This window comes from Chiloscyllium plagiosum, chromosome 3 (assembly GCF_004010195.1).
Source record: "Chiloscyllium plagiosum isolate BGI_BamShark_2017 chromosome 3, ASM401019v2, whole genome shotgun sequence".
Lineage (NCBI taxonomy): Eukaryota > Metazoa > Chordata > Chondrichthyes > Orectolobiformes > Hemiscylliidae > Chiloscyllium > Chiloscyllium plagiosum.
Genome location: NC_057712.1, coordinates 136148631 through 136172309, shown reverse-complemented (window position 1 = coordinate 136172309; position 23679 = coordinate 136148631). Strand labels below are relative to the sequence as shown.

The 23679-nt window shown below is 43.8% G+C and overlaps 2 protein-coding genes across 6 annotated transcripts in view; one reads left to right on the top strand and one right to left on the bottom strand.

The window, feature by feature from the left end:
• ppp2r5d (protein phosphatase 2, regulatory subunit B', delta) overlaps window positions 1–7341 on the top strand; it is a 141433-nt gene extending 134092 nt beyond the window's left edge. For all 3 annotated transcript variants that reach the window (XM_043687399.1, XM_043687401.1, XM_043687400.1), the window contains 2 exons: window positions 2649–2765; window positions 4161–7341. In XM_043687399.1, the coding sequence (XP_043543334.1) occupies window positions 2649–2765; window positions 4161–4298 (255 nt within the window). In that variant the 3' untranslated portion in view covers window positions 4299–7341. The remainder of the gene's footprint in view (window positions 1–2648; window positions 2766–4160) is intronic.
• The window catches only part of mea1 (male-enhanced antigen 1), a 42977-nt gene that overhangs the window by 12812 nt on the left and 6486 nt on the right, over window positions 1–23679 (bottom strand). The window contains exons 2-4 of one of the 3 annotated variants that reach the window (XM_043687404.1): window positions 22951–23047; window positions 20957–21168; window positions 17965–18186 (exon numbers count right to left, since the gene is read on the bottom strand). In XM_043687404.1, coding sequence (XP_043543339.1) covers window positions 21002–21168; window positions 22951–23047 — 264 coding nt within the window. In that variant the 3' untranslated portion in view covers window positions 17965–18186; window positions 20957–21001. Of the gene's footprint in view, window positions 1–17964; window positions 21169–22950; window positions 23048–23679 lie in introns of those variants that run through there. The other 2 variants (XM_043687405.1, XM_043687402.1) reach the window with 2 other exon arrangements.

The following is a 23679-nucleotide window of genomic DNA, read 5'->3' as shown; positions in this document are numbered from 1 at the left end:
GCAAATCAACTTCCCAGCTCGGCAAGCATACCCATGTTTACGTAGTATTTCGATTTGCACTTATGATGCCAAGGCATACAAGGCTACGGCCAAGGACTGGGAAATGGCATTAGAATAGTTAGGTGTTAGTTTCTGGCCAGCACAGGCTCGATGGGCTGAAGAGTCTTTTTCTGTGTTGTTGCTCTCAAAAACTGAGATATTGAAGTGAGCATTAGTCCTCAGTGTGAGGATTTAAGGAAATAGTCCTGCAGTCTGCCATCACTACAGGAGACACTGATAACACCCAGTCAAGAAATAAAATAGGAGGAGGAACTCCAAACAATTGCAATCACCAGGCAAAAGGCACTGAAAAACTATTCAATGTCTGACGGTCGCAGGAAGTGGTTGATGCATTGGATGTGCTTTTCGAAGATAATCTAGTTTGTATCAGATTGGAAAATAACAAATATAACTCTTTTATTCAAGAAGGGTGGGGGCAGAAAGCCCAAAACAATATGGTAGTTAGCCTAATTTGTTACAGGCAAATTGCCAGAAGCTATTACTGAAGAGGTTCTAACAGGGCACTTCAAAATTTTAATACCACTGGGTAGAGTCTGATTTCCTAAAGGCATTTGACTTTAGTACCATACCAAAGGTTACTACTTAAGATGAGTGTGTGTAAGGCATAACATATTAGCCTGGATAGAGGAGTGGTTAGTCATGGGAAACAGAATAGGCAAGTATCAATGACAAAGAGACCTAATATTTGGTGATGATACCGAGAGTGCAGGGAGTTTTCACAAGGCTTTAAATAGGTTGAGAGTGCTGGAAAATATGAACTCCTCCACTTTGACAGGAAGAAAAGAACAACAGTACAGGCAGTTCCCAGACTGCAAAGAGGTTCAATTCTGGAGTCTGTTTACAAGTTAACAAGTCAGAACCCAGAGCAGGACAATGGAAAGCAGCTGTTTGTACGTAGGGGAATTCTTGGAACGTTGTCTCTATAAAACTATAACCATATAGGATCACATTCACAAGTGTGAGCGTTTTTAATTCAGACATCCATAAATTGGTATCCTTTTATACGTTATTTAAATGAAGAGAGATTACAGAACTCGGAAGTACAGAGGGATCTGGTACATGAAACACAAAGCTAGTTTGCAGGTACGGCAGGTGATGAGAGTGGCAATAGAATGTTAATGGTCATTGCAAGTACAATGCAATACATCTGTTGTAAGGAATTTATTGCTGCAGGACCTTGCTGAAACTATATCTTGAGTACTATCTCATTTTTGTTGTCCTATTCAAGAGAAATCTATCGCTGCATTTATAAGCTGTTCAGAGAAGATTCACTTCACTAATTTCCATGGTGAAAAGGCAACCTGTGATGAAAGGTGAGACAGATTGGGCCTATATCTTTGAGTTTAGAAGAGTGAGAGGTGAGGTGGTCTTAATAAACAGATAAAACCTTGAGGGGATATGACAGGAAAATAGCAAGGCTACGCTCAGATCAGCTGTGATTTTATACAATTGGTGGGATAGGTAAAATAAAACTCACTTAAGAATGGGAGGTAAGACTCAACCGCTACTCACTTTCCTTTTGATGGCTTAATCCCACTCCCAAACATTTTACAGCAGGAAACCAATTGGTAGTACAGAGGAACCTCGATTATCCAAACGAGATGGGCGGGCACTATTTCATTCAGATAAGTAATTATTTGGTTAATTGATTTCCTCTGGGGCTCGGGAGTTTTCTGTGAAATCTGCTTCCCGTTCAGGATACTAGGCAAAAGCACGCTGCGTGCGAGACCCCACCCCCACCCCCCCGATACATCAAGACTGCTGCTACTTTTGTGGGGTAAGTCTCCAAATAGTGCACACAAATTTTTGATATGTTCCACCCCTGCCCTGTACGGGACAATGTTGGAGAGATTATCTGGGGAAGGGGGGTTTCAGGTTCACCCCTATGGAGAACTCTAGGGAAAGTGTGGGGGGAGAGCGCGAGGGGGGGAGGTCAGTCATTTAGAGATGGTGCCTGGACTGTCCAGGATTGTTCTCAGCAGCATTTCAGTGACTCGTTTTTAATCATTGTAATTGTAAACAAAAGACGCAATCAGGGTTGAAACAGCTCTTTGACGTAATGTTTTTATCGGGACCTTGAGATTCCCTTCGCATAATCCGTTATATGGATAATTGAGGTTCCTCTGTACTTGTCATTCAGTCACCTCCAGATTTTCCTGTCCTGCTGATCTTTCTTTTCAAACTTGGATGCCCTGGATATCATAGAATCACTACAGTGTGGAAACAGGCCATTAGGCCCAACAAGTCCAAACCTACCCTCCAAAGAGTATTCCATTTATACCCATTCACCACCCCTATTACTCTACATTTCCCCTGACTAATGCACCTAACCTACACATCCCTGAACACTATGGACAACTTAGCATGGTCTGTGGGAGGAAGCCGGAGGAAACCCACGCAGACACGGGGAGAATGTGCAAACTCCACACAGACAGTCGCCTGAGGCTGGAATCAAACCTGGGTCCCTGGTGCTGAGAGGCAGCAGTGCTACCCACAGAGCCACCGTCGATATGTTTGCTATTACTTCAGTTGAGTGCTCACACCTAAATCCAGCCTTCGATATTCATGTTTGTTTTTAACTCTTCCAGGCCAGTGCGTTCATTGAGTCATCTGCTGTCAGCCCTGTGTTTTCCATGGAAACGGAGACTCCCACTACAGAGGACATCCAGCTGCTGAAGAAAGCGGTGGAGACTGAGGCTGTTCAGGTAATGTTGCAACTTCAACAATCTAGCAAATAACATGAGAGGGAAGTGATGGTGTTAAGGTAACCCAGAGTCCAGGAATAATGTTCTGGAGGGATGTGTTTGGTTCCCAACATGGCAGTTGGTGAGATTTAAAATCAATGAAATCTGAAATAAAAAGCCAGCTTGATGGTGACCATGTAACCACTGTCATAAAATCCCATCTGATTCACCTCCCTGTAACCCTACATGTGACTCCAGACCCACAGGAGCAAGAAATGCTGACTAAGCCAGTGTTGCCCACATTCATGAACCAATTAAAAATACAAAAAACACACTGCAGGCTTATATACATGGGCACCCTTTGTCTGCCAGTGGTATGTTTCATTAGCTGGAGGAAAGAGGGATGACACACTATTCCAGCTATTGATGCTTGGTGAGGTTTCTGCTGTTGTTCAACACCACAACAGGCTGCCAGTGCGCTCTGAGACCAGCCTGTATTTCTGGAGTTGAACTTCAGAGAAGCTCGTGCCCTTGGAAACTGGGAGAATTCTGTCTCCTCTTTATATTTCTGTATTGCTCATTAAAGGTGGATGAGATTACATTACTTACAGTGTGGAAACAGGCCCTTCGGCCCAACAAGTCCACACCAACCCTCCGAAGAGCAACCCACCCAGACCCATTCCCCTACATTTACCCCTACACCTAACACTACGGGCAATTTAGCATGGCCAATTCACCTAACCTGCACATTTTTGGACTGTGGGAGGAAACCGGAGCACCCCGCAGACACGGGGAGAAGGTGCAAACTCCACACAGACAGTTGCCTGAGGCGGGAATTGAACCTGGGTCCCTGGCGCTGTGCGGCAGCAGTGCTAACTGCTGTGCCACCGTGCTGCCCATAGGTATGTAGCATGAACAGTATAGATGCCCTATACCGTTTAATTACTCTACATTATTCTGTTCAGTTGTTGGATCTACAAATTTTGGGCATGCTCCATGTTAAAGTTTGTATATTCCTGTGTGGGATGTAGACATTGCAGGAAAGGTCAGTATTTTTTACCCCTTGAACTACTGAACACTGTCTGCCATATCCAAGACAAGTTAAGAGTCCTTCAAGGGCCGTTAGTGAACCAAATGGTTTTTACAACAATCGACAATGGTTGTCGTAAGACTAGCTTTTTTAATTCCAGGTTTGTTAATTGAATATTTCCCTGTTGGATTCAAACCATGTCCCTAGAACATTAACCTGGAGGTTCTGGATTACTAATCCAGTGACATGACCACTGTGGCACCACCTCCCCAAAGATGGTTTTTGCCCTTTTGATTGACACCAGTATTGACTCACTTTGCTTGAATGCTAGCACACCCTGTACCATCTGGTCCTGGTTAATGCTGATGAAACTGCTATTTCTCCAGGTGAAAGAGAAGATAAAAAAAGAGAAGGCTTTGCTACGCCGAAAGTCAGACCTGCCTCAGGATGTGTACACTATAAAGGCCCTCGAAGCACACAAGCGGCCAGAGGAATACCTCAGCTCGAATCAGGAGGCGCTCTGACGGGCAGTGCCTGCCCTACCCCTGGCCCCAGTCCCAGGATGTTCGCAGAGATGTACTCTGTCAGTGTAAAGCATAGAATGAACTGTTGATCAGTGTTTATGTAAAGCTGCATCCATTCTTTTGTTCCCTGCTTCTTTTCCGTTTTCCCCATTTGTTGTTGTTTCCTGCATCCATCTACTGTTCCAGTCTGTCAGTTGGATGGGTTTATATTTTACTGTTGTACAAGAAAATCACGTGGACAATAGCAAACATATGATGCCCAGAGACCGCAAGAAAGCAAACTGCTACAAAGGCCTAGAGAAGTAGTTGGCACTGACCCCTCAATTTGTCTTTAGTCTAAACATGGTCTGCATAGTCCCCACAGTTATTATCTAGCCTAAAGGTGGTTTGCTCTGTACCCTGTGGCTCTGTCTTAACCTAAGGCCGATGTGCACTGTCCCCTGTGGCACTGGCTAACCTACGGCTGGTGTGCACTGTCCCCTGTGGCTGTGTCTAACCTATGGCCGGTGTGCACTGTCCCCTGTGGCTCTGTCTAACCTACGGCCGGTGTGCACTGTCCCCTGTGGCACTGGCTAACCTACGGCTGGTGTGCACTGTCCCCTGTGGCTCTGTCTAACCTACGGCCGGTGTGCATCGTCCCCTGTGGCTCTGTCTAACCTACAGCCGGTGTGCACTATCCTCTGTGGCTGTGTCTAACCTACGGCCAGTGTGCTCTGTCCCCTGTAGCTGTGTCTAACCTACAGCTGGTGTGCACCATCCCCTGTGGCTCTGTCTAACCTATGGCCGGTGTGCTCTGTCCCTGTGGCTGTGTCTAACCTATGGCCGGTGTGCACTGTCCCCTGTGGCTCTGTCTAACCTACAGCCGGTGTGCACTATCCTCTGTGGCTGTGTCTAACCTACGGCCAGTGTGCTCTGTCCCCTGTAGCTGTGTCTAACCTACAGCTGGTGTGCACCATCCCCTGTGGCTCTGTCTAACCTATGGCCGGTGTGCTCTGTCCCTGTGGCTGTTCTAACCTATGGCCGGTGTGCACTGTCCCCTGTGGCTCTGTCTAACCTACGGCCGGTGTGCTCTGTCCCCTGTGGTATTGTCTAACCTATAGCAGGTGTGCTCTGTCCCTGTGGCAGTGTCTAACCTACGGCCGGTGTGCTCTGTCCCCTGTGGTATTGTCTAACCTATAGCAGGTGTGCTCTGTCCCTGTGGCTGTGTCTAACCTACGGCCGGTGTGCACTGTCCCCTGTGGCTGTGTCTAACCTACGGCCGGTGTGCACTGTCCCTGTGGCTCTGTCTAACCTACGGCCGGTGTGCACTGTCCCTGTGGCTGTGTCTAACCTACGGCCGGTGTGCACTGTCCCCTGTGGCTGTGTCTAACCTATAGCCGGTGTGCACTGTCCCCTGGGGCTGTGTCTAACCTACGGCCGGTGTGCACTGTCCCCTGTGGCACTGTCTAACCTACGGCTGTTGTGCTCTGTCCCCTGTGGCTGTGTCTAACCTACGGCCGGTGTGCACTGTCCCTGTGGCTCTGTCTAACCTACGGCTGTTGTGCTCTGTCCCCTGTGGCTGTGTCTAACCTACGGCCGGTGTGCACTGTCCCCTGTGGCACTGTCTAACCTATGGCCGGTGTGCACTGTCCCCTGTGGCTGTGTCTAACTTTCGGCCGGTGTGCACTGTCCCCTGTGGATGTGTCTAACCTACGACCGGTGTGCACTGTCCCCTGTGGGCTCTGTCTAACCTATGGCCGGTGTGCACTGTCCCCTGTGGCTGTGTCTAACCTACGGCCGGTGTGCACTGTCCCCTGTGGCTGTGTCTAACCTACGGCCGGTGTGCACTGTCCCCTGTGGCTCTGTCTAACCTACGGCCGGTGTGCGCTGTCCCCTGTGGCTCTGTCTAACCTACGGCCGGTGTGCACTGTCCTCTGTGGCTGTGTCTAACCTACGGCCGGTGTGCACTGTCCCCTGTGGCACTGTCTAACCTACGGAAGGTGTGCGCTGTCCCCTGTGGCTGTGTCTAACCTATAGCCGGTGTGCACTGTCCCCTGTGGCTCGGTCTAACCTACGCCGATGTGCTCTGTCTAACCTACGGCCGGTGTGTTCTGTCCCCTGTAGCTCTGTCTAACCTATGGCCGGTGTGCACTGTCTCCTGCTTCTCTCTCTAACCTAAGGCTAGTCTGCAGTGTCCAGTCATCCACCTGACTTTATTGATGGCTGACTAGAGCATTGTTGAGAAATCAATGGTTTTGTTTCGTACAAATCACTGTAAAGGTTAAAAAGTAGATTTCCAGAAATGGCATCAAGTACCTGTCAGTGCTCTGTATTTTTGCTTCTCTCCTTTTGTCCCTTTCTCCACTGAACAGTTTGGCCTGATGCTGTGAGATTATTATACAGGTGTCTGCTATTCTCTCATTTCATGTAGTCAAGCTTTTTAGCCACAGAATTTATCACTCTGTCCCTGTCCACTGCAGCACTTATCAAGATAGCAACTTGAGAAGCGTGGCTGGTATACCCTGTACTCTCCCAGTAGAACTGAAGTCAATTGTTTGTACTTAAGCCCCTCTCTGGTAAAGTTACAGTTGAGACCAATCTGGACAGCTCAACACCATACTTTTCAGTGCTGATACTCTGTAATCAAAATGGTTGAACAGGGTGAAGTTCAATTCAGGGTAACTCTTCAGCAAATAATTGGGTCTGTTGCCCTAGAGTTTCTTTCACCCCCTTTATATGCAGTCAGCAGTTATGTAACATTCAGTGAACGATAGACATATGAATATCACACTGAAACACTTCAGGATATGGCAGTGGTCATCCTTAAAATCTGGCACCAGTATTCCCCATGTTACAGTGCTGATGATCACAGTACCAAGCTAACCCTCTGGCAGCACCTTCACAAAGTGAATTGCCTTTTGTTTTTTTTTAAATTTTATGTTATTAACTGTGATCATAAGGACTGTAACCCTGATCATTGCAGGTGTGATCTGTTTCTCCAGCTTCTCCTAACTGCTTCCACCATGTTCCTTTCTCACCAATGAAAATAAAGCATTTGGTACTATTTGATTTTTTTTCCTATTCACAAAATCATGTCAAAGTATTAAGTGGAGTGACAAAGGCTGTTTTCTTACATACTTTAATATTAAATGCCAGGCTGCAGCAGAGGCTGAAGACGTATCCAATTGTTGGGCTAATAGAGTACCACACATTGGAGGCATGTCATGTCAGGATTTTGAGTTTCTCACATTATAACAAGGACAATGGTCATTTATACATTGGTCTGTCGAAATGTGATTTATATAGCTACTGTTTCAGACATAAGCCAATAAAATGGAGAGTCCATTCACCTACAGAGATTAAATGGGAGTTCTGGGTGGGGAGCAAACTAGGGTCTCTCTCAACTCTGGTTTGTATTCAAGTTCCACACTCTTCCCCTCCCACACTGACACTTGCTTTCCACAGCAACATAAGGTGTGAGGCAAGCAATGCATCAAGTTAACAAGGTGGTGGCTGATGGTAGGTGGTAATGGAAACCTTTTCTGGTTTCTTCCCCATCTCTTCTATGTCCATGAGATCAGCTTTCAATCCTTTTCAGTAACTTCAACAAACTTACAGCACAAATTAATGATGTTTTACATTACATGGAACATCCAAGCCCAGTTAAAATTAATTCTTTGTGACAATACTGAAACTATGTTGTTTGATTTATTCAAGGATGTAATGTACCACTAGGGTATAGACCACGCTGGCTATGGACTCCATTATTTGTGAGAGATAATTGTCTGGAGGGCCATCTTTACAGTATTCAAATTTCATAAAGTTGTTTTAATACTGCAGAAAACCTGTAAATAATATTGCTTTGCCAAATTTCTTTCACTTTGATCTGAAATCCATTGTATGTATTAGTTATAGGAATGTACACTGCCCTAGCTATCACCTAACATTAGTGACTAGCTTCATTGGCACTTTTCTCAGAGTCAGAAAGTTGTGATTTTTAAGAGTTTGCTTAAGTAGAATCGAGGCAGAAATTTCATCACAGGCTCATTATGGGAATTGTGTAGAAGTGGAGAGCTGCCAACTTAAAGGGGTGATCTGGACATCCTCCAAGAAAGTAGAATGCAAAAAGGCAAATGGAATTTCTCCATTTATTGCTGAAAGATAGAGTATAGAAGTATTGCTGCAATTGTTCATGGCATTAGTGAGACTGGTGTCTTGTGTACAATTTGGTCTCCTTATTTGAGGCATTGGAGGCAGTTCAGAGGAGCTTCTTTAGATTGATTCCAGAGGTGAGAGGTTTCTGGAGTGTAGAAGGAGATCTAATTGAGTTATGCTAGATGCTAAAAGGGATTGACAAAGTAGATGGAGAAAGGATGTTTTCCCTTGTGGGTCAATCTAAAATGAGAGGTCATATTTAGTAAAAGGGGTGGCAGATTTAAACCGATGAGGAGAAATTACTTCTCTCAAACAGTCATGAGTGAGTAGACTTCCCTACCCCAGAGTGTTGTGGATGTTGGGACATTGAGTAAATTTCAACAGGAGATGGACAAATTGTTTTAAATAGGAATAGGTTGAAAGGCTATGAAGAGAAGGCATGAAAGTGAATTTGAGGCCAAGATGAGATCGGCCATGATTGTATTAAATGATGGAGCAGGTTCGATGGGCTGAATTGCCTACTCCTGCTCTTAGTTCTTATATTCTTAAAGTTAGGGCAATGAGACTCCATCTGCTTGTTATAGATGGCTAAGAACATAAGACGTAAGAGCAGAAGTTGGCCATTCAGCCCATCAACTTTGTGTCTTTCAGTGAGATTGTGACTGGTCTGCTAATCCTTCACTCCACTTTCCTGTCTTTTCCCTGTGAGCCTGAGATTTTTAAATAGTAAGGGAATAAGTTTCCACCTTAAATATGCTTAATGACTCAGCCTCAATAGCCATTTATGGTTTTAAAAAAAAATTCCACAGATTCACTAACCTCAGAAGAAATTTCTCTTCCAACTCTTGTCTTAAATGTGCAACCCATTGTTCTGAAATTATGTTCTCTGATCTCAGATCTTCTGGTGCTAAAAGGAGCAATATATTTATCTGTATCTTGGCCTGGTCTACTTCCCAAATCCATGGCACCAGAGATGTGCAATGATTATTTATTCACTTGCTCAGATTGGAAATTATTAGGAATTTGGTGAGGTGGTAATTACTAACCCCAGTTGTTAAAGAGGAAGAAATCCACAGGAAGCACCTAGCACAAAAAGAAAAGAAATGGAATAATGCAGTATCTCCCAAAGATCTTGTGCTGGAGCCTCTTTTTGCTACTTTATGTAGAAATAATTTCAGAATGAGTTTGCAAATTATCTCCCAAGATTGCTGATGACAAATTCAGGGCAAATTGTGAACAGGAATGCAGGTGCAAATAAGTTAGCAGAGTGAGCAGTCATGACATGCAGGAAGAGAGTTGGAGTATAAGAGTAGGGAAGTCTTACTGCAACTGGAGAAGGTACTGGTGTGACCACATCTGGTATACTGAGAACAGTTTTGGTGATCTTATTTAATTTCATTAGTGGCAGTTCAGAGACGGTTCATTAGGATAACCCCCCCCCCACTATGAAGGGATTGTCTTTTGACCAAAGACCAAATAGGTTGCGACTCTCCTCACTGGAGTTTAGAAGAGTGAACGTTGATCTCATTGATGTGTATAGAATATTCAAGGGACTTTACAGAGTAAATGCTGAGAGGATGTTTCCCTTCAATGGGAAAGGCCAGACCAGATAGCGTAGTCTCAGAATAAATGACAACCAATTTCAGACTGAGATAAGGAATTTCTTCTGTGAGATTTCAGAGTTTTTGAAACTCCTTGTCACAGCGAGCTGTTGGAACAGTCACTGTGTTGATTTAAGGCTGGGATACTCTTAATTGGTAGAGGAATCAGACGTTATGGGGAAAGGACACTGAAGTTGATGTGAGGAATGTTGGATCAGCCATGATCCCTTTGAATGGCAGAACAGGCTCGAGGGGCCAAATGGCCTACTCCTGTTCATCTTTCTTATGGTCTTATAGGTGAAGGTCATTAATCAATATTGCATTATGGGGCAAAATGAGTGAGGGAGTGGTGATACACAGTGATCTTTATAAGTGGCCAAAAAGAAAGTTAATTTTTGGTTTCGAGATTTTAATGTAAAGGAAGAAAATGATGATGAGTCATATTAGATGTCTGTGAATTTGTGGGGCAGCATGATGGCTCAGTGGTTAGCACTGTGGCCTCACAGCACCAGGGACCAGGGTTCGATCACAGCCTTGTGCAACTGTGAAGTTTTCATGTTCTCGCTGTATCTGCATGGGTTTCCCCCCTATAGCCCAAAGATGCGCAGGTGGGTAGATTGGCCATGCTAAACTGTACATAGTGGTAAAAACAATAACTGCAGATGCTGGAAACTAGATTCTGGATCAGTGGTGCTGGAAGAGCACAGCAATTCAGGCAGCATCCGAGCAGCGAAATCGACGTTTCGGGCAAAAGCCCTTCATCCAGGGATGTGCACGCTAGGTGGATTAGCCATGGGAAATGCAGAGCTATCGGGATAGGGCAGGGGAAGTAGGTCTTGGTGCAATACTCTTTGGAATGTCAGAGCTGGGCCATTCCACATTGTAGGAATTCTATGATTAAAGGTTACAGCCAGGGTATTAATGTGGATTTGTGAACCCTGGTATGGAGATATTGGAGTTAAAGGCTACAATAAGGGTTTCAATGGAATATGCCTGTTACTTCCTCATCAGAACCATGAGGAGGTGGCCGATGTAGTTGCCACAGTCAAAGTGGAAGAACCTCTGAGCAGCTTAGTCTATTGCTCTATTCATGATACAATGCACCATATTGAACAGGTCTGGTCACTGCAATTGTTTGAGGTTCTAGTCATCTCAATGTGCCAACAGTACTAACTGAGGAAAATTAGAATAAAAGTCTTGTGGCAAAATGGTGTAGCCTTATAATCCTGAGAGTATATAGGGACCATACTGTAGCCTGAGGTACATTTTACTGACCAAGGGAGAAGTTATTCTGCACCTTTATGGTTTAGCTTTACTGACCCCATTGCTCACTACTGTCCCAAATCTATCATGTTAGTTCTTGGTAGATGTACAATAATTACACAAGTCTATCCTTGCAATTATTCATTTGATAACCTTTTGTTGGGTCACAGAAGGTTTAAGAATAAACAACTTTCCTTTGTCAATCATCAGACACTTTTTGTTATTTAAAAATGGAATATCTATCTTCAGAGACAATGGCAAGAACTTAAGATATCATTGGGTGGAAAAAAATCTGATGGAACCATTTTTCTGAATGTTCATACAGCTTGCACTTTAAGCCACGTGTGCAGTTATATCATCTCTTCCTCTTGGGACAGGGTAACCATGTATCCCTGCAGTTTCTACAGCTCACTCTCTGCCCCTTCCTCTCCCTTCATTTACTGTCATCTGGCATAACTCCCCACACAGCAATTGTCAGTCTATTTTCAGGATAATTTGCTTTTCCTTCTCACCACCTTCCCCTCCTGAACTTGCTGGAGATATCGTTCTCAGAATAGTGACCCTCAAGTAACTTACCAATTGTTTGTGTTGATCATGAGCCCAGAAGACTCCGCTTGCATCTTGACCCCAGATTTTCAGCATGTCTTAGCTTCAAATGTGAAGTTCATTGGAAGGGATTTTGTCATGGTTCAATTTGATTTGAAGAAGTTTTGTTTTTTAGAACTTGCTTTGATTGTTGACGAGACTCTAGGGTGGTCTGAAACTTACAAGATGGGACTTAGAATAAATCATTTTTATAAAAGGTTCACTCTGGTAAACTATATTGATGGAAATAACTGCCCCAAGCACAGAATCATCTCTTGCCACTCTAGAATAAGTTGATGAAAATTCAGCAGAGGTTGGAATTAATCTGGTTTCCAGAACTGAGGGATATCAGATTGAGAGATCTTGGGATTGTGGTTCATTCAGAAGCAGTGAAGTGGTTCACACTGAAACAGATTTCTCTAAATTAGTATTTTAAGATGGATAGGACATTTGTCTTAACTGTAAGAGTGAGCTTGTAACCACTGCTTCAACTCTGCTGGCAAAACAAAGGGTAGATGAGAATGTATCCAGTTACAAATTCTGAACGGTTGGAATGCTACCAGATTCAATTCCAACGTTGGGCAGCTATCTGTGTGGGTTTCCTCCGGGTACTCCGGTTTCCTCCCACATCCAGTGATGTGCAGGCTAAGTGGATTAGCCATGGGAAATGCAAGGTTGCAAGGATAAGGCAGTGTGTTCTTTGGAGGGTTGGTGTGAACTCAATGGGCCAAATGGTCTGCTTCCACACTGTAAGGACACTCCCAAGAAAAACTGTTAGTAAAGAGCCTGTAGTAAGTGTAGGCCTATAATTAAACCATGAAGGGAAGTAATCAAGTGACAATTACTTGAAAAAGAACAAAAAAAGTATGTACAAAAGTGAGGTTGCAGCTATGGATTCCAATGTGGAATAGTTGAAAGAATCACAGAAATGAACTTTGAAAAAGTCCTCTACCCCTAGGATGACAGCAGGGCCTTCTCAAAGCTACATTTCCTCAATAAACCAGGCCTACATCCCAATAAAATCTTCAAACTGGGCACTCTAGTATAAAGCAAAAGTTTCTGCACTGTTTTTTTCAAAACTGAATCCATTTGGGAGTGATGTAAATATTCTAGCCTCTTCCAATTTCACATTCATTCAGTTTTGGGGAGAGGAATTATTTATCAGCGTTTGTGTTTAATCATGAAAAGGGAGTGGCCATAACTAGAGGTTGTCAGTCTCCACTCCACCTTGATGTATTTTTATGCTTGGCTTGTCTTATGTACGATGGAAAATTAAGCAATATGTTATCAAATATCTCTTGGAGTATACATAATGTCAATGAATCTTTACTAGGACTGCAACTTTTAAAACAATGTTCAGGCTTATTCAGGGAGCTTGTATTCAGTGTTGCACATACTTATGTACTGTATGCTATTGTATTAATAAGGGTTGTTAAAGAGAACAGCTCTTGCCTCCGTCTCCTAACACTACCACCAAATACAAATGTAATCCCATAGTAACTTCAGCTTTTTTTCTCTTTGTGTAATGTATATTTGCAAATTCCAGCTGATCCTTGATCATTCCAGGCTTGGGTGGATGGAGTTATCATGGGTCCAATAACGCAGGTATTATCTTTGGGAATGTGAGTGTGTATTAGACTACAATACCTGCCGGTTTCAGGCCTTTAGGTATCCTTGTCTACACTTGGTTTCTATTTTGACATTTAGTGCGGGAATTTGAAATGATTTTTGATCCGAATCCTGAGGGTGGGGACAAGTCCTTTGTTGTATTCCAGGGATGTTTTGAGAAGTGTGCAAGACAAAAGACCATCTGGACCTTTTTTTGTAGTTAAAACAATTCCCTTATCTTAATTCCACTATCTGTTCTTATTTTTGTTATTTTCCAGAGCTTTTGCCTTTGCCACTTTACTCAAATTTATTTCCAACGTTGATCACTTGCTGTGAAGAATTTTTGTGACACTAGCTCTGAATTTGCCTTTGTCTTGAATTAAACCTGTGTCCTCACGTCTTCCTTTAGTTTGGTAATTTTTTTTGATTTTCCAAGCCACTTACTACTATCTTCTATACCTCAGTATAGCCAGGTACTTTAAAGAAAATATATTTTTGTCTGTTCTGCCCAGTAGAATATTTTGTTCCAATCTATTCTGTAGTTAGAGTGGTGCATCAGAACCATCTGCTCCTCCCAAGTATGGTAACATTGACCAATTAGTAGTGAAATAGTTACCATCCTCTTGGTGCTGAATGGCTTAGAATAGCGTTGATCAAATTACAATTATTGAAGCACAGAAGAGGCCATTCGGCCACTATTGTCACCTGCTTGCTAATGAATATTTCATTTAATGCTATTCATTAGCCTCCTTGTAACCTTCCATGTTGTTCCTGTTCACATTGCAGATTATCTGCCTTTTGAATAGCATTGATTGAACTTGCCTATATTACTCTTTACAGGCAGTATGTGCCAGAGTTTAACCTATTCCTGCAGAAATAAACTATTCCTTGTACTGTTTTTATTTTGCTTCTCTTACCAATGACTTTAAACAAATCTGAAACGAAATGAATGATCTGGAATTGTGGTAGGCAGAGAGAACAAGTTTCCTTGTCCAGCTGATCCCATTGCCTGTCTTGCATCCTAATACGTATTTTGAGACTAGTTTTGGCAGATGCTCATGAGCCTCAACTTCCTGCTTTTTGTTATGGAGCAGAATCACTAAACAGGACATTCAAAAGGCAAGGGAGAGGAACTTTAATAATACTTTGTATCAGCTGCCATTCAAGATTTTAGTTGTTGACCTGTAGGCTCTGTTGCCATCATGTAAAATATGCTCTGAAACACACCTGTGGTTTAATCATCTGTTTTTTGTAGCATTCCATAAAGCAATAATTCAGGTTGCAGTGCAAGTACTTTTCTGTAGTTGCTTAATAATTTCAGTTTATTAATTATTACATTTTAGAATATTAATAGCAGGCTTCTTGAAGTAAAGCCTGCTTTAAAGCAGACATATGACCTGGCATTGTCACATACTAGTTTGTGTTGTGTTCCACTCAAGCAGTTAACTTTCCACCTCCAAACCACTCAACACTTACCTGCTGCAGGAGCAGTGCCACTTAGTGCAAACTATGGAAGGATGCTGCATGCATCAATAAATCACCAAAAGATTATGAACTTCAATTGGTGATTGATAATGTATCTATAATTTATTTGGCATTGGACTTTATTTCTTTTCTAGGTGAAGGAGATCTTAAACCATTGTGCCAGTGCAGTCTGTCTCAGCTATGGATTAGATAGAAATCACTGTCCATTTTCACCATGGCTTCTGCAAGTACAGAAGTATGCAGTGACACTGTATTAAGTAACCTCCCAAGCTGGAATATTTGAATGTTTAAGATTGGACTTTATACCTGGAATCTTTTTCAGCTTGAACTAACTGAACAGGTATAAGTTCTGTGCCATGTAACTTGATGAACTATAAAAGATAATCAATTATTGACACCTGATTATAACAGGGACCTCTGATCTGTTTTTCAGTTATAGAAAGCATCATCATTAAGGTTACAGTCAAGGAGTTAAAAATGAATAAATAAAGCATTGAGTGTTTTTCAGCCCTGCTGAAATTGCAGGAGAGGAAATACCTAAAAGTGAAATATCTCTAATTTTCTGACTGACACTATTAAGCTGCTTAGTTAATATTTGTACATATGTTGAACTTTATTTTAGGTAGAGTATTACATAGTATTGAAATGTCATATTTTGTACAAATGTTCATGTATGTACAGAACAAAAATAAACTGGGTCTCACAAGTAATGTTACTTTGTGAATATAGCCCGGCTATAATATGACGTGAATACATACTGCGAACAGCCAGAAACCCTAGGTTTTGATACAACTAATTTGCACTCTCCAGAAATTAAATTCATATTTCACTCAAAGGGAGATCGAAGTGAATCACATCAAAAACACCGGTGACGGAAGGTAAGTACAATTAGTGATTACTCTTTATACCCTCCACTGTTAGTATCCTCCACACTGTACTGAGAATGTCAAAGAGTTCCCTGGTTAAGGATTGCCAGTATCTGGCACTTAGGTGATGTGAATGTTACTTGCCACTTTTCAGTTCAAGCCAGGTTATCGTCCCACTCTTGGTGCATTTGGACAGAATGCCTTAGGTGCTGAAGTAGTCTGTGAATAGTAAGAATATTGGGCAAACATTCTCACTTCTGATTTTAAGATGGAGGGAAAGTCATTGATGAAGCAGCTAAAAATGGTTGGGCCCAGGCTGAGGAGCTCCTGCAGAGATGTCCTCTAACTAAGATGACCAATCCACAACCATCATCTCCCTTTGGCAGGTATGACTCCAACCACTATGATTTCCTCCTAATTCCCACTGACTCAAATTTTGCAAGGGTTCTGTGATACCACACTAGTCAAATGCTGTCCTGATATCATGGACACTCTCGCCTCAGGTTCTTCTTGAGCAAATATTGCACAGTAGCACTGTCAATGATTATTTTTAGATTAGATGAGATTACTTAGTGTGGAAACAGGCCCTTTGGCCCAACAAGTCCACACCGACCCGCTGAAGAGCAACCCACCCAGACCCATTCCCCTACATTTACCCCTTCACCTAACATTAGGGGCAATTTATCATGGCCAATTCACCTACCCTGGACTGTGGGAGGAAACCGGAGCACCCGGAGGAAACCCACGCAGACCTAGAGAATGTGCCAACTCCATACAGACAGTTGCCTGAGATGGGAATTGAACCTGGGTCTCTGGCATTGTGAGGCAGCAGTGCTAACCACCATGCCGCCCCTTAAAATAAACGTGTTGGACTATAAGCTGGCTTTAGATTACTTAGTGTGGGAACAGGCCCAACAAGTCCACACCGACCCTCCAAAGAGCAACCCACCCATACCCACTCCCCTACATTTACCCCTTCACCTAACAGTATGGGTAATTTAGCCAATTCACCAAACCTGCATTTTTATTTTGGACTGTGGGAGGAAACTCATGCAGACACTGGGAGAACGTGCAAACTCCACACAGACAGTCGCCTGAGGTGAGGATTGAACCTGGGTCTCAGGCGCTGTAAGGCAACAGTGCTAACCACTGTGCCATGCTGATTATTAGGAAAGGATCAAAGGGGTCAAGTCAACAGTGGTAATATGCGTGGTTGCATTTGTCCTTTTTGTGCACAGGACAAAACCTACGTTGACAGGTCAATATTAGTTTGTAAATATACTGGAACACATTGACTAGGGAGTTGACCAGTTCTGGAGCACAAGCTTTCAGTACTATTTCTGGAAAGCTGTCAGTTCCCCCAGCCTTTGCCATATTCAGTGCCTTCACATGATATCAAGAAATAGTTTAAGATATTAAGGGGTAAACCAGGAAAAGTTCCTTCACCATCCAAGAGAATACAATGTTTATCTAACCTGCTTTCCTATTCAGCAAAGTGTCCTATCTTGACAGAGGAAGATAACATGACTACATTATCAAACAAAACTGGTCATCACACCACACACACAATGAAAAGTTAACCAAAAGAAGCCTGTCAAAATACAGTTGTAATGTTTTTGGCTTTATAATTTAGTTTGGCACAAACACTTAGGGAGCACAACTTGTTAAATGTGCTATTGTTATGTTAACAGGGACATATAAATCATTAGCTTTTATCCTCAAAACTGAAATCCCAAAGGAGGATCAGAAACATCAAGGAGCAAGTGAGGAGTACACATTCTGGAGAGTCAGAGTCAAAAAGGGTGGTGCTGGGTTCTGGTGTTGGACTGAGGTGTACAAAACTAAAAATCACAATACCAGGTTATAGTCCAACAGGTTTATGTGGAAGCACTAGCTTTCAAAGCACTGCTCCTTCATCAGGTGGTTATGGAGTAGAAGATTGTAAGATGCAGAATTTATAGCAAAAGTTTACCGTCCGCTGCATCAGTGAAGGGCTTATGCCCAAAACATCAACTCTCCTGCTCCTTGGATGCTGTCTGACCTGCTGTGCCTTTCCCGCACCACAATTTCTGACTTAGAAACATGAAATTAGTCATCATGCCTGACACGACTGAAGAAGCCATCTTTAGTATCAGCAACATTTATTGATATTGTAACAAATATTTTACATTTTTTAACACATGACTGCTTGTGCTGGACAGATACATATGGGCTAGATAGACAATAAGGCTCTCTCTTTTAAACAGAAGTAAAACTCCCCACGACACTGTCCCTATCAAACATTCCCAGGACAGGTCTGGCACAGGAACATATATTTCTGGAGAAACTCAGCAGGTCTGGCAGCATCTGTGGAGAGAAAGCAGAGTTAATGTTTCAGGTCCTGTGATCCTCTAGAATATCGAGGTGTTTCTGGAACATTAACTGTTTTCTTGCCACAGATACTGCCAGACCTGCTGAGTTTCTCAAGCAATTTATTTTTGTTTCACTTGTCTATTTTAATTTAGGTACAGCACAGGGTTAAATATAAAACACCCACCCTATCTAGCAGCAGTATGACATTCACTACTTGCTGATACCAACTGTCCTCTGATGTATCTCTAACTGCTCAGATTGGAACACAATGTGCTCTCAGTCTACTATGAAATGTCTGCACATACTCCAGTCTCACTCCCCATGGACAATTTCATCCCCTAAAACTCAATTCAGAAACTACTGACCTCTACCTTGTGGAGTCAATGTGAACTTGCTCAAGTTAATTTAAAGGTTCATTAAACAGTTTATATCAAAATAACGATTGGCAGAGTATAAAAGGGCAAAGTGAAATTAACCAGCTAATGATAGGAAGTGGTGGTGGATTAGTACAACTGGTAACTGTAATTAGTTAATTTTTTGCTGCATCCAGAATTTAACCCTTAGTCCCCCTGGGGTTGTCCCGTCATTGCAATAGACACCCAGCAGTCTAATCCAAAAAACACCTGGGAACAGAGCATTCCAAAGACAAGAAAGGCACTGTTTCCAGTGTCTAATGTCATTCAGCCGCAATAGATTTTCCAATTTTTCACCACTTGCACCATTTTCACGATAGTATATTAGGACAATAGCAGAGTGAGTACCTTTTGGTCTCTGCTCATTGCCAAGCGCATGTTCACCATGTGATTTCCTATCAAAGACTGAGTGTAACACACACTGAGCAATACTTAAATTCAGCCCTGACTCAAAAGCCTGGACCAGAGTTCCAATTAACTTGCCCTAATAGAACGCTCTCAAGTTCACCTCAAGAACTACAGATTTGCTCTAGGAACAAGGAAGCTGAGTGAGGGAGTCAGACTCACATGACTTGTACTCTCAATTCCTTCAAATCAGACAAGAAACAGGCTGTTGGAAGTGATCAAGTGGACAACCTCAAGACATGGCTGTGCACAACAACAAACACAATAGCTCTCCTGGAAAGGCCTGTGTTCATACAGACAGCCAGGATCCTACAGCGGCCCTACAGGCAGCAACCTTACAGTCGGCTAGGATCACCGACAGCGACACTATAGGCAGTGAGGATCACTAACCGGGTCCACACAGACAGCTAGGATCACTGACAATGACCCTACAGACAGTGAGGACCACTGACTAGGTCCGCACAGACGGCCAGGATCACTGACAGTGACCTTACAGGCCGTGAAGATCACTGTGACCCGACAGTGAGGATCACTGACTGGGTCCGCACAGACGGCCAGGATCACTGACAGTGACCCTACAGTGAGGATCACTGACTGGGTCCGCACAGACGGCCAGGATCACTGACAGTGATCCTACAGGCCGTGAGGATCACTGACCGGGTCCGCTGAGACTGTGAGGATCACTGACAGTGACCCTACAGGCCGTGAGGATCACTGACCGGGTCCGCAGAGACAGCCAGGATCACTGACAGTGACCCTACAGGCTGTGAGGATCACTGACCGGGTCCGCAGAGACTGTGAGGATCACTGACAGTGACCCTACAGGCCGTGAGGATCACTGACTGGGTCCGCACAGACAGCCAGGATCACTGACAGTGACCCTATAGTGAGGATCACTGACTGGGTCCGCACAGACTGCCAGGATCACTGACAGTGACCCTACAGGCTGTAAGGACCACTGACCGGGTCCGCAGAGACTGTGAGGATCACTGACAGTGACCCTACAGGCCGTGAGGATCACTGACCGGGTCTGCAGAGACTGTGAGGATCACTGACTGGGTCCGCACAGACGGCCAGGATCACTGACAGTGACCATACAGGCCGTGAGGATCACTGACCGGGTCCGCAGAGACTGTGAGGATCCCTGACAGTGACCCTACAGGCCATGAAGATCACTGACAGTGACCCTACACATAGTGAGGATCACTGACCGGATCCGCACAGACGGCCAGGATCACTGACAGTGACCCTACAGGCTGTAAGGACCACTGACTGGGTCCGCAGAGACCGTGAGGATCACTGACAGTGACACTACAGGCTGTGAGAATCACTGACAGTGACCCTACAGGCAGTGAGGATCACTGACTGGGTCCTCACAGACAGCCAGGATCACTGACAGTGACCCTACAGGCTGTGAGGATCACTGACCGGGTCCGCAGAGACTGTGAGAATCACTGACAGTGACCCTACAGGCTGTGAGGATCACTGACAGTGACCCTACAGACAGTGAGGATCACTGACCGGGTCCGCACAGACAGCCAGGATCACTGACAGTGACCCTACAGGCTGTGAGGATCACTGACCGGGTCCGCAGAGACTGTGAGGATCACTGACAGTGACCCTACAGGCGGTGAGGATCACTGACAGTGAACCTACAGGCCGTGAGGATCACTGACAGTGACGCTACTGGCCATGAGGATCACTGACCGGGTCCGCAGGGACTGTGAGGATCACTGACAGTGACCCTACAGGCGGTGAGGATCACTGACCGGGTCCGCACAGACGGCCGGGATCACTGACAAGGTCCGCATAGGCGGTGATGATCACTGAAAGTGACTCTACAGGCGGTCAGGATCACTGTTAGGGTCCCTGTGGATGGCGAGGATCCCTAACAACAGCCCTATAAAGACTCGACTTTTTCCAGGTATCTGGTTTGTTGCACTTACAATTGCAGGTTTCTCATCATGTAACGCTGCAGAATAGAACCTGGGTCATTGCTGCCCCACGTCCTTCACTGCCACTGTTGAGCGCTTGGTTTCTATTGTTTGTTGAACGACAGACTGCCACTGTTCATCAGAGATTTCTTGGGCCCATGACGGGACTCCCAGGCTTGGAATCTTGATTGCAGCCATGGTCCTCTTCACCAATTCCACATGTTCTGCAAGAAAAAGACAAATCCAAGAGTTGGAAGAGGTAGTGATAGTAGCTTACAAAAATAACATCCAGCTTCAGCCTGTCTCCAAGCACTAGGCCACTAGTCAATCATTTTTTAATCTTTGTTAAAGAGAGACATAGAAAGATAAGTAAAACGTAGGGGAGCAAGGATACTTCAATTCACACTTGTTTCACTTCCAAACTCAACAAAGCTATCACATTTTAGCTAGCTTTTAACTGACATTTCCTCTGAACATATCCGAAAGTTAACTACTGAGCTCACAACCTTCAAGTTCTATTCACCCTAGTCTTGCTGACCCACACTGACTCCAAGTGCATTCCTTTTGTCTCCCCCTCTCTGGGTGATTTTAAGGATCTATTCCCCATTTGTCTGGATGTTTATCAACATTTACACCCTCTATCTGAGCAATAACGTCTATACAACACCCAGCCCTCTTGTGATTATCAGAGTATATTCCCACTTAGTCTATTTCTCTTGGTAATTATCAGAGGGTACTGACCCCTCTACCTCTCGGTGATTATCAGAATGCACCAACCCCTCTGGCTGGGTAATTATCAATGTCTATTCTTCTCACCACTCCACCCCCAGCTCTCTGCAATGTGATTATCAGAATCCATTCTCCCTCTCGGTGATTATCAGGGTCTATTCTCTCTCTCTCTGGGCAATTTCATAGAATAGAATCATAGAATCCTACAGTGCAGAAAGAGGCCATTCGGTCCATCATGTCTGAAGAGCATCCCATTTAGACCTACTCCCCCCAAACCTGCATGGGTTTTTTTTTAAATTATGGCTAACTAAGGACTCCACAGGTTAGCTTTTCGCTAATCCACCAAACCTGCACATCTTTGGACTGACAGAGGAGCTTCTGGAGGAAACCCATGCAGTCACATGGAGAACGTGCAAACTCCACACAGACAGTCGCCCGAGTATAGAATCAAACCTGGGTTCCTGGTACTGTGAGGCAGCAGAGCTAACTACCGAGTTACCTGTGTCAGAGTTTATCCGATTATCAGAGTTTATGCTCACTCTCTCTGGATAGTTCTCAGATCCTATTCCAGACTCCATCTCTCTCGTGATTATCAGGATCTATTCCTGGCTCCCCACTCTGTCTCTCTCCTGCCACCCTGGGTAATCATCAAGGTTCATTTCTCTCTTTCTGAATAATTATCTGGTCCATTTCTTTCCCCTCTCTCAAGGTAACTATCACTATCCACTTTTCTGACAGTGTAATTATTGGGGTCCATTCCACCCCAACTCTCTGGTTAATTGTCAGAGTCTATTTCTCCCGTCCGCCCAAACCACAGAGTAATTATCAGGGTCTATTCCCCCCTCTCTCTGTGGGTAATTATCAGGGTCTATCCCCCCTCTCTCTGTGGGTAATTATCAGGGTCTATTCCCCCTCTCTCTGTTGGTAATTATCAGGGTCTATCCCCCCTCTCTCTGTGGGTAATTATCAGGGTCTATCCCCCCTCTCTCTGTGGGTAATTATCAGGGTCTATCACCCCTCTCTCTGTGGGTAATTATCAGGGTCTATTCCCCCTCTCTCTCTTGGTAATTATCAGGGTTCTTTCCCGCTTTCCCTGAGAGTAATTATCAGGGTCCATTCCACTAATTTCTCTCTGGGTGATTATCAAGCTCTATTCACTCTCTATCTTTGGATAATTATTGCTCAGGATAATTCCGCCCACTCTCTGCATGATTACTGGGTCTATTAGGGCCCCTCTCTCAGTAATTAGCTGCCACTATTTGCCCTGTCTCCTTTACCTGGGTCCATGGGTATAGACTGTCGACTGCTTGGAATTGCTTCCTCATCCTCCTCATCACTGTCCGCTGGTGCTTCAGGGAGATAAAGTCGCAATTCCTGAAAAGACCAATTGCAAGGTCAAGAATTTATTCAAATTGCTTTGACACAACTAACTTCCTCGATCTCACCCTAATATGGTAAATGACATGTTATCACTACAACCATACGATAGTGGGACTGAAGGACTATATTAGTGGAACAGGTTCAGCTTGTATTATCTAACCTTTGGAAAACTAAGCAGAGATCCATTGAAGTGTGGAAGATTATTAAAGTATTTGATTGGGCAGTATTAGAACCCTCACTCATTTTTCAATATTCTTTTATCAATTTTGAATGAGGAGTTGGAAACGACGGGTGGACTTTGGGACATTTTACAGTAAAAGGAAAAGAACAGACCAAATGGGACATTAACTATTAACTTGCTTTGTATAGGCAGAGCACAAGAAATGTCAGTAGCACTGTCAGGGGAGGTTTCTATGGATTATGACATAGTAAAAACTCTAAGCTTTGAAGCTTTAAGAAATAATTTACTTAGAAAAATGTAAAAACTATCTTTTCTAATAAAAACATTACTGCTTTACATCATAAGCTGCTATTACATTCTGCCCTACATAGACAATAATATGCTGAACACCAGAGGGCTATAACTGTTAGACAGGCTGCACTAACACTGACAATAATGAGTTGAT